Source organism: Trichoderma breve, chromosome 3 (genome assembly GCF_028502605.1).
Source record: "Trichoderma breve strain T069 chromosome 3, whole genome shotgun sequence".
NCBI lineage: Eukaryota > Fungi > Ascomycota > Sordariomycetes > Hypocreales > Hypocreaceae > Trichoderma > Trichoderma breve.
The window spans coordinates 893,062-910,084 of NC_079234.1; the positions used below are offsets into that span (position 1 = coordinate 893,062).

A 17,023-nucleotide genomic window follows, 5' to 3' on the forward strand; every position below is an offset into this window, starting at 1 on the left:
ATGGAATGTTCCAACTGCCAAGATGTCAGACGCCCGAGGATTATGCAGTCATTATCACCGTCGCATCCTCTCTCGCCTTTGCCAGTGTTTCACCTCGTGGGCTGAGATGCAACTGCCGGCCGGATTAGTAACTTGGAATCACCGTGGCCCAGTATCTATATGCTTAAAAAAAGTCTACGCAAACCCTCCGCGATGGAAATAATAATTGTCCGCCCGCCCTCTGTAGGCGGCAGAACGAAGAGACAAACAAATCCTCAAGTCTCCGCCATTTCCTCCACACCCTCATGCTTGAATGGAAATACTAGTGGGAATAATAGAATTGCAATTATTAGTCGTTTCGTAAGCTCACTCTGCCCGGTGCTATCGCCAAAGGCCAAGGCTGCAGAACGCATCTACATGCGCATGCTCCTAACTTAGAACCGCCAATACACAGCGCCCTCGTACAGTAATATGGAGTACATTAGCCGTGCATGCACACGTCAATCTGCATCTACAGGGATCTCTGCAGGACTGTCCCTCCTTACCGCCATGTCAAAGTGGAAAAGATGTGGTTGGAGGGAGCCACCAGCGATTGTTTTGGGCAGTCGGTTCGTTGGTTCTAACTCGGTGCTAACACAAGCGACGTTTGATGTCCAAGCCTCCCCTTCTCGTTTTATGTATTTTTATCTTTCTGTTGCTGCCGGACAGGGTTTTGTGGCACAAATCATGGAGGCACCGCTGTTACTTTTCTAATTGGGGTGCGTCGGCTTCATCTTGAGTTGACCAAGGCCGTGGCCATGTAAATTCATCAAAGAGCCCAGCTTGCAGGACTCAATTGATTTCATCCGCCGGCCGAGTGCCGTACACGAATTACTCGAAACGTCCAGCTGTGGAAAGATGAAAAGCCGTCGGCGAACAACCGTCGGCCAATTTTGTTTTAGCTTTTTTTTTTTTTTTTTTCCTCTTGGCTTTCCATTCGTTTATTAATAATTCCGAAGGCCAAGGCACGGAGTACGGCTGAGCCTCAGATCAAACACTTTGACAGTCGAGAAGATTGCCTACCTGCTACAGGAAATGATTCCGACAAGCTAAATTGGCCGTCAAAATTGCCACAAATCAGACCATGTCTCGGCAGGATTCGTCACTTGCAGTGTGTAGCTGTTCCGGGAGTCTGGCTGCCCTCGATCTTGGTACCTGAGATGTGACGGTTGCAGATTCGTGGTGGCGATACACAGATACTATGTCTCGTAGGTAGTTGGCGATGCTTGGCCATATTGAAAACAATCGGAGACGCAACATACTCGCAATACTATCATCAAAGCACGCGATTGACGTGACGAGCTGCTCCCGTTAGTTCCTAGCAACAGAGAAAGTCACAGCGAGGGTCCGCGTGAAGCCACAAAACCGCTGCACTGGGACTCCGAGTGCCGCCAGTCTACCTAGCGCAAGCTTAAGCTCATCAATACTAGGAGTAAAAACCAGGACAGAATCGAGTCTTTCCGTTGGTAACAAGCGCACTCTCTCCCCGGTCTCGGTCCAAGGGCGACGAAATTGTCGACACCACCTCGACAAGTGCTACTACCGTACAGGTAGCAATAACACAGTATTAGCACTTGATGAAGCCCTCTCCTTGCTACTGGTTGAGAGCTGGGATCTCCGCCACCCGCGCCGTCCCGTCGTCGTGGTGCTGGGACCCGAGCGCGACCAATGAACCGGGATCTGCCTTTACAGAATGGCCGTCACGAGGAGAGGCGATCCGCAGAAACTGGCCATCAAGGTATCAAGCCACGGCTCACCGATAAAAGTCTGGATACTCTGGCGGCATCCCACTAGCTGCTGCTTTGGCGGTAACGTCTGGTCTGGTGCTAGTCATCCCGAGAGATTACAAACACCCCCGGGAGAACTTTTCTTGGCCGCACGGCCGACACTGGAGTGCGTCTATTACCATTACCTAGTTTCGAGGCGGTACTCGATGGAGAAGTAGGAGAGAAGGAAGGATTTTTGACAGGTTTGACAGTAGCCGAGATGTTTTTGCCTTCCGCTTGTCTTTTCTTTTGTCTCTCCTCTTACACGTGAGCGCACACCGACGTATGGGTATCAGTCGCTGTCAATCCAAGAGCGGGTGGAGGCTTCTCCTCGGACATAAGACTCGGCCGCTACCAGGGGCTAGTGCATATAGATGATTTGACAGGCCTAAGCTTGGAGGTGCTCTTGTTTGTCGAAATAGCGGTGCGACGCCCCTTCGAGGGTAAAGCGGTCCATTCTACGAGTGGATTACTTAGTTTGGAACATGACGATGAAGAGAAGGGCTCCCGTTCATCTGACATTTGTTCATGCACGTCATGGGCGCACATCTCCGTGTTCATGCAACCAAGGCGTTGAGAAAACACGAGTAAGTAGAGAAAGCCCGGCGTGTGGCAAGCGTCGGGCAGAAGAAACGCGGCTGCTACAGAGGGAGGCCTTGCTTGGAGCGCGAGGAACAGGTCCCTTGTCTCGACAAAGGCTCAACCCTGGTCGCATTTGCTCCAGCTCCGTATCCTGGGAATTCCCAGAGACAGGTCACTGGGGACGCCAGTGATTGGCCAGACCGCATTTTGTGTGTGGCTTTGCATCATACCCCTAGCTGGGCCGACAAACCCCTTGACATTCGCTGTCGACTTTTTTTATATGATATCTTTCTGTCACTGAGGGGGGCAAATTCACCGCATACGAGTACAGGTTACAATGCTCTGTCTGTAACAAATAACAGAACGCGATGGGCGTCCATCTGTTCCATAAGTGTTCCATTCCCTGTTCTAAACGGGGCCGGGCCAAGGGAAGGGGGCCACATGTTTCCGGTGCAGCAAAATTCATGCCCGGTTGCGGCAATAGCAGAGCGGAAAAGGCGATTCTGGCTGGAGCGAGACATGGGAAGTATACTCGTTGACTCGTACTCAGCTGGCTTTGCGATGCGGTTGAAAGATGGAGTGCCGCATCATAGATCGTGTACTGAATCTGTTTGGTCAATGATTCTGAGACATGGAGGCGTGGTTGCGTGGAGCGGGTTTTAGTTTACGACGCGATGCTGAGTCCCAGCAGATCGGGCCCGCCGTAAGAGGCAATGACATGCCAAAATCCCAACGTGATTTAACTAGCAGGCGTTGAAGGGTGAAGCAAGAGAGCGGTCCGAAGCACGATTGGATTGGGCATCAAGGGGCAATGAGGCTAACTTTTTGAGATGAACGGTTGAAGGGCAAGACCATGTGGGGATGTGTCAAATTTTTTTCCTTCCTTTTTCTGTTTGATCAAGTACATCGTGAATGAGCAGGGGTTCAGTCGTGGAGTTTGATTCACAACTGCTTGATACAGTCGGTCTCTTGTCTTGTGAGTCAGATTGTTGTATGAACCAATGATGCAACGTGGGACCCGAGGCTCTGGCAACGTGCTGCAACTAAGCGAACCACTTCAAGGCATATTTCGTCGGGAATTTTAAAAAACAAAAGAAGAAAACGTGGTAAATACTTGCCATCTCCATTCTCTAGCGGGACGGTAATGAAGCTACTGCGGCCTTGCCGGCGGCGACTTGACTGGTTCCTTGCAGCTTAAAGGCGTACTAAAGCCAACAATGGGCAGCACGGACTTCTGTATTGTGTCATGGCATTTCTCGAAGTTCTCCGGACCGGTTAACTGTGACGTTGGAGTCATTGAAGTCAAGCAATGCGGACTATGGCGTCTCCGACACACGCCCTGTACACCCCAGCTGAGCCCCGAGTCAAGACGTGAAGGAGAGAGGTAATGGATGGATGTAAGGGACGTCGAGATATTGTCACGCGTCAACTCGGAAGCATGAGCGAGCTCTCTTCTCAGTAAAAAATTATACCTACGAGTGCGTGTACGTGGGCGTATGCGTATGCGCGCGCGTGTGCGCGTACAGTAGTGGCATCCAAGTTACTGTACGAGGACTTGCTCCATTCGTGTACGAGTTTACATCTACCCTTGCCCGGTACCCTGCTCACTCCATCGTGAAGATTAGCTGGGCAAGAGTTATTATGTCTCTTGTTCAGCCTGTGCTGCTAGCAGTTCTATTAGCTGTCGGACCAGTGGGCGCCGTAACGCGGCGCGGGCAGGGATTCTCGCAGCCCAAGGCATGCCAGGAAGGGTAATTCGGCAGCATTGATTGCTGGTCAGATTCCGAGGCCATTTTCAGCCACTCCTAGGCGCTCCCACCGATTTGGTCGCCGGCGCCCAGCTTGCCAGGGGGGTGGTTGGTTTCCGTTCCGTTGCTTGCACTCCGTAATAACCCACGATGCCTCCCACCAAGTGGGCTAGGACGGTTTGACGAGTTTTCCAGAAGCCTTCTGCGGACCACCTGCTCTTGGTCGATGGCGGGTCCCTTGGTCTTTGCTTTTTTTTTTTTCGCCCATTGTTTCGAAATAGGCTGCCGTTTTGGGGGAAGCCTTCGTATCCCGTTGTGGCGATGACGGAGGCAGCAGAGGCAAGAAATCCAATCATCTTGCCTTGCTCTGTCTGCTATGGATGGAATAACTCCAGTCTGTCGGCCCTGCTTCGTAAAGAAACAAACTTGCCATACCTTGTAACCAGACCAGACCAGACCGGGCATAATCAAATCTTGTCGGCTCTCGCAAGTATATGTGCTTGTCCCATGCAATCAAACCAAATCTCTGATGCGTCCAAGTAGGGCCTGGCTTAGAAGCTTGGGCTCTCGAGCATGGTTCCCATCCCCAGCTCGACATGCCGCATCAATGGCACACCATTCAGGACCTCTGAACCACTCGAGCCGCCGCTCATCACAGGCTGCAGCCAGTAATGGCGAACAGAGCAAGTCATGACACCAGTTTGCGTACCCGCCCTTTGCAGTCCAAGTTCCCACCCTTTGGCAAGGACCCATGACTTTTTGCGCAAATAAGAAAAGTCCTTGGCGAAGATTTTTCTTCATTCTTGGTCCCCTGGTTGGGCTATTTGCCGCCATTCGGGCCTCGCCATCGCCGTGCCGCCGTTTTGTGCTGATGGGGATAGGCTTGGTGGCTTGGTGTTTTGGTGTTTAGAGGGGGCCAAATAAGAAGAAGGATGGAACAGAAAAAAAAAAATCCTTTTGGGAGTGACGTGGGACCATCACCTTCGACAAAGCCCGTCCAACGGACCGGAATGAAGCGACGAGCGCGAAATGGAGGGCAGAGTCGGCCATCCTGGACCAGGTTCAATGTGCAATTTTGTGGGTTGAGCTACTGAAGCTCCAACCACGTGGGTTCTTTGGGCCAGTGTCAGCAGCAAGCCTCTTTTTTTTTCTCTTCTGTTCACCGGTTTCAAATTTTATGCATGTATGCTGGTGGTTAGCTCTGCATGCCGCCAGTCGGTCTGCCAATGGCGGCAGCTCTGTGTCGTACTTGATACTGGAGGCTGCACGGCGGAAAGCTTACATGTAAGTGGTGATGTCTCCGTGATGCGATGCTTTATCCGCTGCAGGTTGGAGCTCGAAAGCAAAGCATGGCATGGCATGGCGTGTGGATGCTACATGAGTCGACGTATGAGAAGGAGCAACAGCAGTAGTTCGGTCAACCAAACCTGAAGCTCGGTTGGTTGGTGAGCTTCTCCAGATGGCATATTTGCCATCACAGATACAGGGTATTTCCCTACAAGGCGGCGGCACACACTCGCACAAGTGGATCGTCGCCAGAATTAACAGGCAGATGGAGCCTGTCATTTGCCATAAACCTGCTCCGAACAAGCCTATACAATTCATCGACTGTCTGTCTCATGACCAAACAGCAGCAATCATACCATTTCCGTGACCGCCGCCTGCCACAGAAGAGCCCGTCGTCTGGGCCTTTCAATTTAGATCCTCGCAGCGTTATCACGTAGTCTACTGTACCCCGATGTTGTGTACCGACTTAGTGGGTTGGCCTCCCCTCGTCGGACATTCTTTTCCCCTGCCAGGCAAAGAGGGAGGGGGGAGGCAAAAAGTATGGTGAATCAAGCTGCTGAATGGCCCGAATCCCCATGTCGTTGCCCTCAAGTTGCTGGTGCTACGGAACAAGAGGGCGAGAGCCTAGCAAGGCACAGGCTCGATACGCCTCTCTCTCTTTCTCCATTCTCTTCCTCCGCAGCTGAGGTGGCTCGCAGCGGTGAAGATGAAGAAGATAATGGGATGGGTGTGAGTAATCTATGGGCAAGCAGCTAAACGGCCGGACTCGCTCGTAGTGCTGCAGCATTCCGCGTTGCTAAGTCGTGGAGGGCAAAGATAGCGGCGGACCGTCCCCCTCGCTTTCAACTGAGCAAGTGAGGTGCCAAGTTGACCCTACTAGCACCAAGTGTGCAACTCCTCCAAGCGGGATGGGCTCCGACACTTGACAGCAAGATGGAATAATTTCAAGGGCTTCCTATTTTAGGGCCCCAACGCCACAGTCCGGCTCGAATTCAAGGGGACTGAGCCACGGCGAGGCCCAAAGTAAGCCGCTGAAGACTGGGACTGGCCTCGACACGACACGGGGCGCTTTATTTCCCGCTCGACGTACCGGACCCAAGTTGCTCGTATGCGACTATCGAGGTCGTGGCCATGACTCCAGTCTTGAGAGTCAGTCACAGCCCATTTGGAAACCCCCTGCCAAACATCCACACACCCCCACTCGCTGAAGCTCTCGTTGACACCCTGCTTGGAACTTAGACACACCTTTGCGGCTTCACACCCCTCCCCCCAGACGTCAGGGCAAGGACCCATGGATGGCAACACTTTTTTGCTGGGCAAACAGTTGAACTAGTGTCGTAGCACAACTAGTTTAGAGGGGTGGGCGCCTGGCATTTGGTTTGCTGCTCCGGTACCTTCACGCCTCTCTGATTCTAACAACACTGGAGGGCGGGCCACCACTTGTAGTTAATAAGACAGCTCGGCATCGATGCCCGTCATGGGAATCCCGGAGACCTGGGCAGGTAAATGCGTCCCTGTTTTGACGGCTAGCCATATAAACGTTGGCCTCCCCCCGCCGTCTGCAAGCTGCTGCATTGGGCTTCATTCACGACTGCGACTAATACGTTCTCCATCAACCTCTATCTGTCTTGCCTATCCAATCTCTTGACCTCTTCCACCACCGTGACAAAGACACCAGGCCTCTCTCTCCATCGATACGACGCAAACCCCATCACACCTCGAACACCCTTTATAGCAACCATGTGCAACTACATCTACGTACGGCCTACCCACCACCATCTTTTATTCATCCCCCTCGATGCTGGGATCAGGATCCAAGACAATGCTAACATAAAATTCTCCGCCACTTACAGAAGGAGCTGAAATGCCAGCACCACTACCACCTGGTAGAATCCTGGTGCCCCAAGTATATTGCGACTGAGCGACGATGCACTCCTACCATTGTCAGCAAACAGTACTGGTAAGTATCTCGAAAGCTGAACATCCTGACCGCATCACAATGCTAACATATTGACTTGCAGGGGTGACGATATCTGCGGTATGCTCTGCTCTACTTTATCACCAACAGGGTGACCGACTTGCATCGATTGGACATTGACTAACATGACTATCAACAGCTGCCTGCCGTGAACGCCAGCAACCCAGCAACCACCCTTGGGCGAAGCTCATCCGCAGGCCGGAATCTCGAGCCGCTCCGCACGCAACGGTTCCTGCTCGATAAATGATTCATCTACAAACTCTAGCTCAAGAGAGCTGGCAGACATACTCATATAACATGATGCCTGGCATTATTTGAGCTTCTTCAAGCTCTTTCTGCGCAGAGCATACATATCAAAGATTGGGACATGGAAAAAAATTTGCATGGATTGGGCCGCCACCACTTCGGTGTGCACAGAGCGGTGCCCGAACAAAATCAGACTTGATGGATACGGCCGAAAGAGGAGACACACTCTTCTTTTATTGATTGGACGGAAAATGGGAATCGAAATTTGGGCACAAGCACACACGCACAACACTCACACACACACCACACAAAACCGCAAACCACCAAAAAAAGCCATAATCGACACAAGACGGCATTGGGACGGGAATGGCTTATACTCTCCCCCAGGTGCGAACCTGGTTCATTTAGCTCATCTGTTTCGGAGTTTCACTAAGCAGGCATTCTCCGCTGGGATTTTTTTCTTTTTTCTTTTTTCTTTCCTTTTTGTTTTTTGGTCCTTTTATTTCGCTTGTACTTCTCGGGACGGAACTACGGGCGCACAGCTATTTGGACGCATCAGCTGCAATTGGGCTGAGCTGCATCAGCCTCTTTACATGCAAAGAGGAGGAGTTTTCTATTTTATTTTGGGCAAGGGATAATGGAAACAAAACACTGCAATTGGCAGTGCAAAGGCACGGAAATGTCATCTTGGCAATAAAACGCCACGGTATCACGGCATGACAACAAAAAAACCGGTTCTGCGAGACCAAAGAAAAAAGGACTGGACTTTTGTGTCGGATCACCGCATGAGGCATCAAACCGAATATGGCATCAAACGGGTGGTTCTCGGCTATGCTTCGAGCATAAGCCAGACCATCACAGGGCCTGTTCCGAAAGGGGGACAGAGCCTCTTTTTGTTTTGGGAAAGGATTTAGAAAAAGGGAACATTTGAAAAATGTATGATAGAAGGATATCTTTGTTTTGGGCAAACATGTTATGGGCGTCTCTTTTTTTTTTTTTCTTGTTTGGAAATCTATCTGGACAGCCTCCCGAAAAGTCGGGACTGTGGCTGCGCTTTGGCATATTTTGGGAGTACTATGACTTTTGAGGTACCTACATGTACTTTTGTTGGATGGGAATATTGATCAGTCCGCTAGAGAGCTGGGCATGATTTGTTTTTTGCCTCTTTTTTTTTTACTTCTTTGGTAGTGTCTGGCCCTTGTTGTTCTTCGAGCTTGAAGTCACGGGCCAGCTTCAACAGGTACAATAAAGTATAACTACTATGAGATAAACTCAAGGGTGCCTCCGAATTCATGCTGTCTCGTCTCATCTCCTGTTAGTCGGTCCATCAAGGCTGAGACATGCGCCATCCGGGTGCTCGTGAGCCTCTCAAACGGTGTGTACGAGACACATGGCGCAACGCAGCCGCCGGCCAATTTCCAAGTACCACATCTTCTTGCATCAGGGCCTGGTCTCACAAAAGACTTTTACGATACGATGGCGCATCTGCACTTGGCCCACCTCATCTCATTCAGCTCTTCACCGGCCCCATATGCCAGGTTGCTAGGCTCGGCTATAGCCACCTTTGACGGCCAGAATACTCTAGTTGTACGACGGCAACGCCATATGTGTTTGCTTATTACTAAACATGCCTACCGTCGCATAAATCACGGGTTTCTCGTTTCTTGTTGAATGCCGAGTTTGAAGCTCAGCTGAGCTCAGCCACTGTAAGAGAGAACGAGAGGGGCGTGTTGTGTTGTTGGGCTGACTTAATCTTGCCTTTTGCAGTACGCCGCGGCCGCGGGGGAGACGACGGGGATGTGCATAACGAGGCATCATTTCTACCTCTTTGGTGGAACTCGAGTGTTGTTGGTGAGGTGGTACTCGGATCTGATTTGGGGTGAATGATGCTGTGGCGTATTCTCCGTTGCGTTAACCAAGATGTTGTTATTGTTGACGTTGGTGTTGGTGTTGATGTTGCACAGGTAACACAGCAGAGTCTGCGCTGGCATCATCGGTTGGTTCGCGAAGATCGGAGACTTAATTGCCCTTTCTCGAGTTGCCCTGGCGGTAATTGGACAGCTGCCCCATAGCGGCAATGGAATGCTTCAAGTTGTGTTGCATTGCAGCCATCAAAGACTAACCCCAGATATTGGGTGCCCCTGATACGACTTTCCTGTCCGTTGTCACATTGTACAGAAGTTGACCTGTCATAACATCTCGCACGTCGTCTCCGCGCTTTCAATCTTTCGTTCCCCTCATGTTATGCGGTGGCACACCCCCTCTTTCAGCCAGGCTTTCCATCCAATCAGCGCTCGAAGACGCATGACCGCCAATTATCTTGCGTCTTCTTCTTTTCTTTTTTCCCTTCCGAAGTCACGCAAACAGCTCACATGTCGGTCTAAATCGTAGTCAGAGCAAATGAGAGCAGAGACAGAGGAAGCGGCAGAGACAAGTCGGATCCTCGCTTGGTGTAAGCCTCCAATTGCACAAGCCATGTCTTCATCGTCACCGTCAGTGAAACCTCATGCGACTGACGGCCAAGTTCATTGGCGAAGGACATGCCCGTGCTCTCTTGTTTCCTTCAATTTCTCCCTGCATCTTTAGCGAGTGCATGATACCACCATCTATCTCCAGCGTCAACAGTAGAGAGTCAACGGCACACTCTGCCAGGTGCTGTATCCCCGAAATACCGCATCCCGCCCAGCGACCTTGGTAACTCCGTCCTCTGTAGCCGAGCATTTATTGCCTTCGCTGGGCAAGTAAAAGCGCGCTCATGAAGCATTCTGCTTGCCCCCTGTGCGGCTAACTAGCACGCGCTTAGCTGTGAAGAGACAAAGCTACGCCTGGGCCTTTGAATTGCGTCCGGCCCCCAGTGTGAATTAGTTTCGCTGCCTGCCTGGAAACGAGTCGGAAACAAATATGATGGGAAAAGGTAAAATGAGCCTTTTCCGTGACCAATGGCTGCTATGCTAGTAGGGTACTACAGACTGGTGGCCGCATAAGCGTCCGCTTCCTAAAAAGTCCTACGATATGGAGGTGGAGAGCCACCAAGTACGATTACATGTTAGCTGATGGGCAGAAGGATCGCATCGGACACATTCCGCATCGGAATAATTCATCAAGGACAGGGTAATACAAAACTAACAAAGAGGAAGAGGTGTAGTACCAGCGGCGGTGGTTGCAAGATGGTCACTGCCTGTGTTACTTGGCCTATCGGACTTCCGCGGGCCCGGACTTTACAATACGAAGCCTGCAATCGCCAGGCCGCCGCTTCTTGAGCGAATGCTAACGCAAAAGGTATGCATATTTCACGCCTCGTCTAGTAGTGGCCCTATATTCTAGTAGGGACCCTATATTCCAGGGTGGCAGTGAATCAACGCACGGCATTCGCCTTCACTTTCACCGTATTCCACTTAGTCTACGTGGCTCGGGCAGGGGGGAGTATTTTCAGCTCTTACGAATGCTGCCTGTAGTTTCCAACTGTTCAACACCGCATTATTCCCTTGCCAAGAGCATACTCCCCAGAGCAGATCCAACTCCAAACGAGCACCCCGTGCCATTCAGCTCCTGCCAAGGCGAAATCCCAACCTAGCCCGGGGTACCATTCCACGAAAACAGTTAATGCCTTTAACTTGATATGACGCTGGTGTGATAGTTATAGTGGTATGTCGGAGCCAGCTCCGTACCTCCCTATTGCAGAAACCTCCCTATTGAAGTTGGCTTCATGCACTCCGCATCAACGGCCTACCCTACGATATGCCAGGTATACAAAGAATGGCGTTGGCAGCCTTGCAAGACCTAACTGCTTATGAACTTGCTTTGGAAAGGGGAAAGGCATCAAAGTTTGTTATGCGAAATTAGCTACCAGCTTTGCCACATACTCGTAGGCTGCAGGAGTGTACAGATACTCCGAGCTCCGTTCTTCTCCGTGCTCACGGGCTCGAGCTCTACGCAAGGACATGATTTACACTAACCCATACTCCAAATCGCCGTATCATTAAAATTGTCTGTCATCACCGAAGCAATACGCGAGTTCTGTGTGGGCAATGCAGTCATCAACTGGGCTAACTGAGCCAACAACCCAACACACTCGCAACCAACTTCCAAGCAAAGCAGACGGAAACGCGTATTTGCCTCCATGTTTATCCTTGGAAGTGCAAGGGCCACGTCAGCTCTAGGCGTTAAACGGTCCCTGTTCAGGTGAATCAAAATTATAGAGCAACGAGGAAGAAGAATGCGGACAACACACAGCCAGTTTGAGGCGCCTCGCTTCCGAACTGCCGGTAAGGCTGCTGTTGGCTATCTTCGAGTTGCGGGTGAGTGTTTTGCCGTTGCTGGCACTGGTTTCGAATTGATGGGAACTTTTTCTTTCTTTTCTCACCCCTCTATGCGTAACTGATTAATTGATCACTGACATTTACTCTTGCCAACACACAAGGACTTGTAAAACAATGCGTGTAATGTGCGTCATGGACAGAATACCTTACCCAACAGCCGGCTGCTGAGTTGTAAGACGCTTGATGTGATCTTACTCCGGTACCTACATAAGACCGCATCCGATCATCTGCACAATCACGATGAAATCCACAGCCCTATCGGATGTGGGGAGTCTACAAGAAGCCTTAGCATCTTCATGCACACACTTGCATTCCTGCTAGCTCTGCAACAGGGCTTCAAACAAATACACGAACTAGGGGGATCCAATTCCCGTCACTGGTCGCTGATGTGAGCCGGCATCTTTGCGCCGTTCATCCCGGGGAGATGTATGAAGCTTCAAAATATGCACGCCCATGCTGCTAGCATATCTATCGCTGCCAGGACCACCATCCGGCTTTGCGGAGTTGCATACCGTCGGCTCCGATTGCAAGATGGCCCCCCTGATACTGACAGGACACACATGCGTATCATCCCTGTGTCTCCTGCGTCCACCAAGGCTCTGTGATATCGAGCACGGAGTGCATACATACTACGTCGCTAGTACATGCACATCACATGCTAAGGGGTGGGACTAATACATGATCAGTTTTGTGCAGAGGTAGGGATGGGATCCTCGACATTCCAGGCCCTCTTTGAAGCGAAAATACCGTCTGTTAAACGAATGTCTGTTCTCGTATCAACACTGATCTCGTTCATATGCCCTGATCAACAAATTATCATCTCATCATTCATGCGGTGGGATCCGCTCTCCCGCATATCGCTGCGAGCATGTGACCAATGCCTGATGTGTTCCTGAGTGGCGATACCCTCAGATTTGCCAATGACACATTTCCCTCGTGTGCCGATCCGCCCATCAACGTCAATCTTGCGTCTGTACAGTCTTGACAGCTTCCCAGGTTGGTCATGATTACACTAGCCTCGAGAGTGCTGCAACTAATGACTCTTCTGATACGCTAACATCATTAAACATGGCGCCACAAAGCTGATTGCCGCTCGTTTCGTGAATGCGACTCGTCACTATTCACAGTCCGGAGTGACGGGAGCCAAAAAAAGGGTTACAGCCATCTCCACAGCCGCCATCCGCGCTTCGTCCGCGCCTCGTCCGCCTCCATGCAGACGTTCCGATTGGTGTGCTCGCAAAATGTCAATGGGCTCTTAAAACTCAGGGCGAGTTCTAGAGCAGGTTGGCGCCTTTTCGCCGGCTGGGGCGTCTTACGGCGGCTTTTCATTCTTCATCGTTGCTATTTACGATCAAAGTTTCGGTGCTGCGGAAGCGATGCAAATTACGCGGCGGCATCGCACCGCACACTTCGGATGCCAGTCAGCGGCTTTTGCCCGGACGTGCTGTAGGAATTACTCGACGGATCCTGGGAAATCCCGTGAGCGTCTGCTCATGCAAGTATCTGCGAGGACCCCTGGTTCCATGCTCACCGTGTTCGTCGCCATGGTTCAATGTTCCGAATGTATTGCTGTACGTGTACTCGTACGCACACGCTCTCGAAAAACTTGCTTTTCCCCTGCTTATTCGTTCATGAACCCCTGATGCGCCCTACGGGTCCAACTTGTCATTGATTCCCTTCTTCTTTAGACCCTGTGGTGCTTGTTGATTCGACTTTCCGGAGCATGACGGGATTAATTCTCACTAATTATAACCTGTTTTACAGTATGTGCCAATGGGAGCAAAGGGTGTGTAGTAGTCCCAGAATTTCCATGCTGCCATAGTACACACCCTGGACCTTGGCCATCACCGTCGACGTTACCTTCATCTTCTGCCCAGTATCTCGATCCAGATTTGGGCCAACAGAAGGGTGGCTGTATGCATACTGTATGCACGCGTATCCACCAAGCCAGGGGTAAGAAGAGAACGGCGATGTGCTGCGGAGGAAGCTAAATTCCGTTGTCTGATCGGCCAACTCCTAAAGGCCAAAGCTCACCACAAGATCTTTAATCCGGTCGCGGGTAACGCTACGACGTGCGAATGGCCTGATTTTGATGCCATCAGTATACACTATAAGGTCCCTTGCGCGAAGGAGTCGCAGAAGGGCGACATTCTGGACAGATTCATCGACGCTTCCTTCGGTAGTCTAACTGCAATCGTCGTGGAGCTTCTCTCCTGTTGGCTGTCCCAGACTCGTGTTTCTGCTGCAGGGCGCCATCTTCGTCACAACTCACAATGGCCGATTCATTGGGAAGTCATCAATATCGGCAGCCTTCATTCTTCAACACTGACCCGATCGGGCAAAGACGTTGAAACGGCCATGTTTGACCTTGCAGCGGAACAGGCAGCAAGTTTCGAGGGACGACCAACAGGCTAAAGAGCTTCAGTAACGGGGCGGCGGGGGGCGGAGAGAAGGCAGCGGTCCGAAGCCCGAAATGTGCGGATATCCGTGATATGTAAGTATGGCGGCGAGGCGAAGACAAGGACAAAACACGGACCATGCGCACGGATATGGGTCTGGATATGCGCAAGACGGGGCTTCATTTTACGCATTTACGAGGCAGCGAGTCGTATCCCCTTGTGATTTGCGGACGGCGTGCAAATTGCAGGTAGAGAGACTGGCGAACGTAAGCCCTTGGTCGGGCAATTGTCAGCATCTTGCTTTAAAGCCGACACTGGACCCGAGAATTTGGTTCATCTGATGCCCTGTGGTCCCCGGCCTGTTCGCCGACGTTGACAAACCCTCAGGTGATTCTTGCCAGATACGGAGCATTCGCAGAAAGGGTGCGTTCTTTTCTTGTCTACGCGAGACCTTAGGGGTGTAGCCCTGATGTCTTACTAGCATGTACTAGAAGAAGTAGGTTTTGAGGGTTTATTAGGATAAAATCAGACAGGCGTTTAACGGCGTCGGAAGGATTCGAAGCGAGTTTATCGCGTCGTTTTCCTGAAAGAGCAATACGTCGTCTGAGTGGTGTTGGTTGTATGTAAACGCCGTTGACCAAGACATCCTACTGCTACCATACTGCACATGATTTTGCTACCAACAAGCGAGCTGGAGGTACTCTAGCACTTCGTAGTGTTAATTAAAATGACGCCTAGGTGTGGGTTTACGTTGGCCATGGGATCATTGGGGCTATTTGCTCAGCGGGCGCTGGATCGCAGCCGACAAACGATGAAGCCAATGACGGGCCGTTCAACTCAAAACAGCACACACGCAGGCAGATGGCTGCTCCATACGGTACGTTATCGGTAGTTGGCCGGTCCGTCTGGTCCCCATGGTTTCCGTCTTTGTTTGCAGAGCACGTCTGCCATCGGGCTCCAGTCTTTTCGAACGTCGGCCTTCTACGGAGAACCCCTTCCTTGTTACGGTCCGGCACCCAGGTACGTATGACCCTAAATAGGGATGAGTTACGACAAATGGGCTATGCAATCTTTGTCATGCTCATACTCGTAATCTGCCCATCACATTTTCACGTCGAGTTGAATAATGAGAGATGATGGAAACACGTTGGGGTCCGTAAAACAGGCCAACCTTCCAGAAAACCCCGCTGGATGCTCTAACAGCAGAAGATGGACAGAAAACCGCCCCAAAACTGTCACGGGCGATATGACAGGTGTTAGTGGTCGGCGTGGAAACACTCTGACTCGCTAGGGGCGGGTAATGGAATTCAAAGGGTACTAGAGCAAACGGTCAAACGGTGTTGCCGCTGGGGCGTTTTCCAATGGTTTGCAACTGGTTTAGCAGCGTCGAGCGTCGGTTTAGCAGTATTGGGCTTGGTCGTCTCAGTTTCAGAGACTCTGTGTTGCGGAACTCCGCGGGTGTAATCTCCAAGCCGAGTATGATGAGTACGAGGACTGCTTGTATTATCAGCCATGTATGCTAATTAAAGAGACGATAGGCAGGAAAACGCCTTACGGAGTAGACAACAGCATTGTTTCAGCGTCTTATCGAATATTATGAGCCCGTACTCTTTTGCTTCCACCGCTTGTTCGTATACCGCTGTCTGCAGCACGGGGAGAGTAATGCAAAGTCAGCATCAGCTGCGACCGTAGATAACCCATATCCAAGTTCTCATAATACAGATATTCAGGGCTGTCCATCAAGGTAGTCGTATCTTACCCCGTAGATTGTATCGTAGCCCTACAGGTCCCTTGGCATATCGTGCAGCTCTGTATGGCCACGGAGTCAGCTCCGTAGCGAGCGGCCTTTGCGAGCGGCGGTTGTCGTCTACCGCGTCGAAATCCTGTGTAACACGCGCCTCCCTGGTCCCCTTCGCGAACTAGTAGCCCTCACCAGTTCACCATTGCCCATTTCGTGGGGCGGATCCGTCAACTCCGTACCCCTGACTGCGATCGCGGGCTTCTCGCGACGCGAGCATGTGGAGATTGTCACTCCCTCGCATTAACAACGAGTAAGCCAGCTTACCAACTTGGAATATGATAGATCGCAGACTACTTTAACCGGATAGCTGGGTGTGTGATCATATGACTAGAATTGGCAACGATGCAAGGGCACACGCATGGGGAATCGTTCAAGTTAGATTAAAGTGTTTTGGGTGGCAGACTTCTTGCGCAATTGCCAATAATGTGGTACGAAGGCAATGGGCAAGTATTCATGCATTTAGGTTTAGCTGATTTGTATATCCGTAGGGTTAAGGAAATACAATTTGGATAAGCCTACTTCTTCTAGTTCTAGTGATGGTCTGAAAACTGACCTCAATCGTGGATACTTGTCCTAGGTAGTACAAGACGTTTAAGAAGTTCAACATCAGTCATATGAATACGCCAATCCAAGGGCTTCAAGGGCTTCAATATTATCTTCCCCCATTAACTAGTAAAAAGAATGTTTGAGATACTCCGAAAATTTGTAGCAACTACTCCGTAGAAGGAAAAGTTTATCTCAAAGCCTGCGATGCATTTGTTGTCGAAGAGTTACACCTGGCGCTACCCTGGAGAATGAAGGTCTTGAGACAAATGAACAAAGACATATTCTTTTCATAGGAAATATTAACTATACTTGAAGAAAATTTAGACATCGATT

The 17,023-nt window shown here is 50.8% G+C and overlaps 1 protein-coding gene across 1 annotated transcript; it reads left to right on the plus strand.

Moving 5' to 3' along the window:
- Nucleotides 1-7,141: 7,141 nt before the first annotated feature.
- On the plus strand, nucleotides 7,142-7,622 carry T069G_04701 (uncharacterized protein; the record flags this gene model as incomplete). Its single annotated transcript, XM_056171911.1, has 4 exons — nucleotides 7,142-7,159; nucleotides 7,255-7,361; nucleotides 7,423-7,439; nucleotides 7,519-7,622. The coding sequence occupies 4 exons, from the start codon at nucleotides 7,142-7,144 to the stop codon at nucleotides 7,620-7,622; spliced, it is 246 nt and encodes an 81-aa protein (XP_056028769.1).
- Between the last annotated feature and the right edge of the window lie 9,401 nt (nucleotides 7,623-17,023).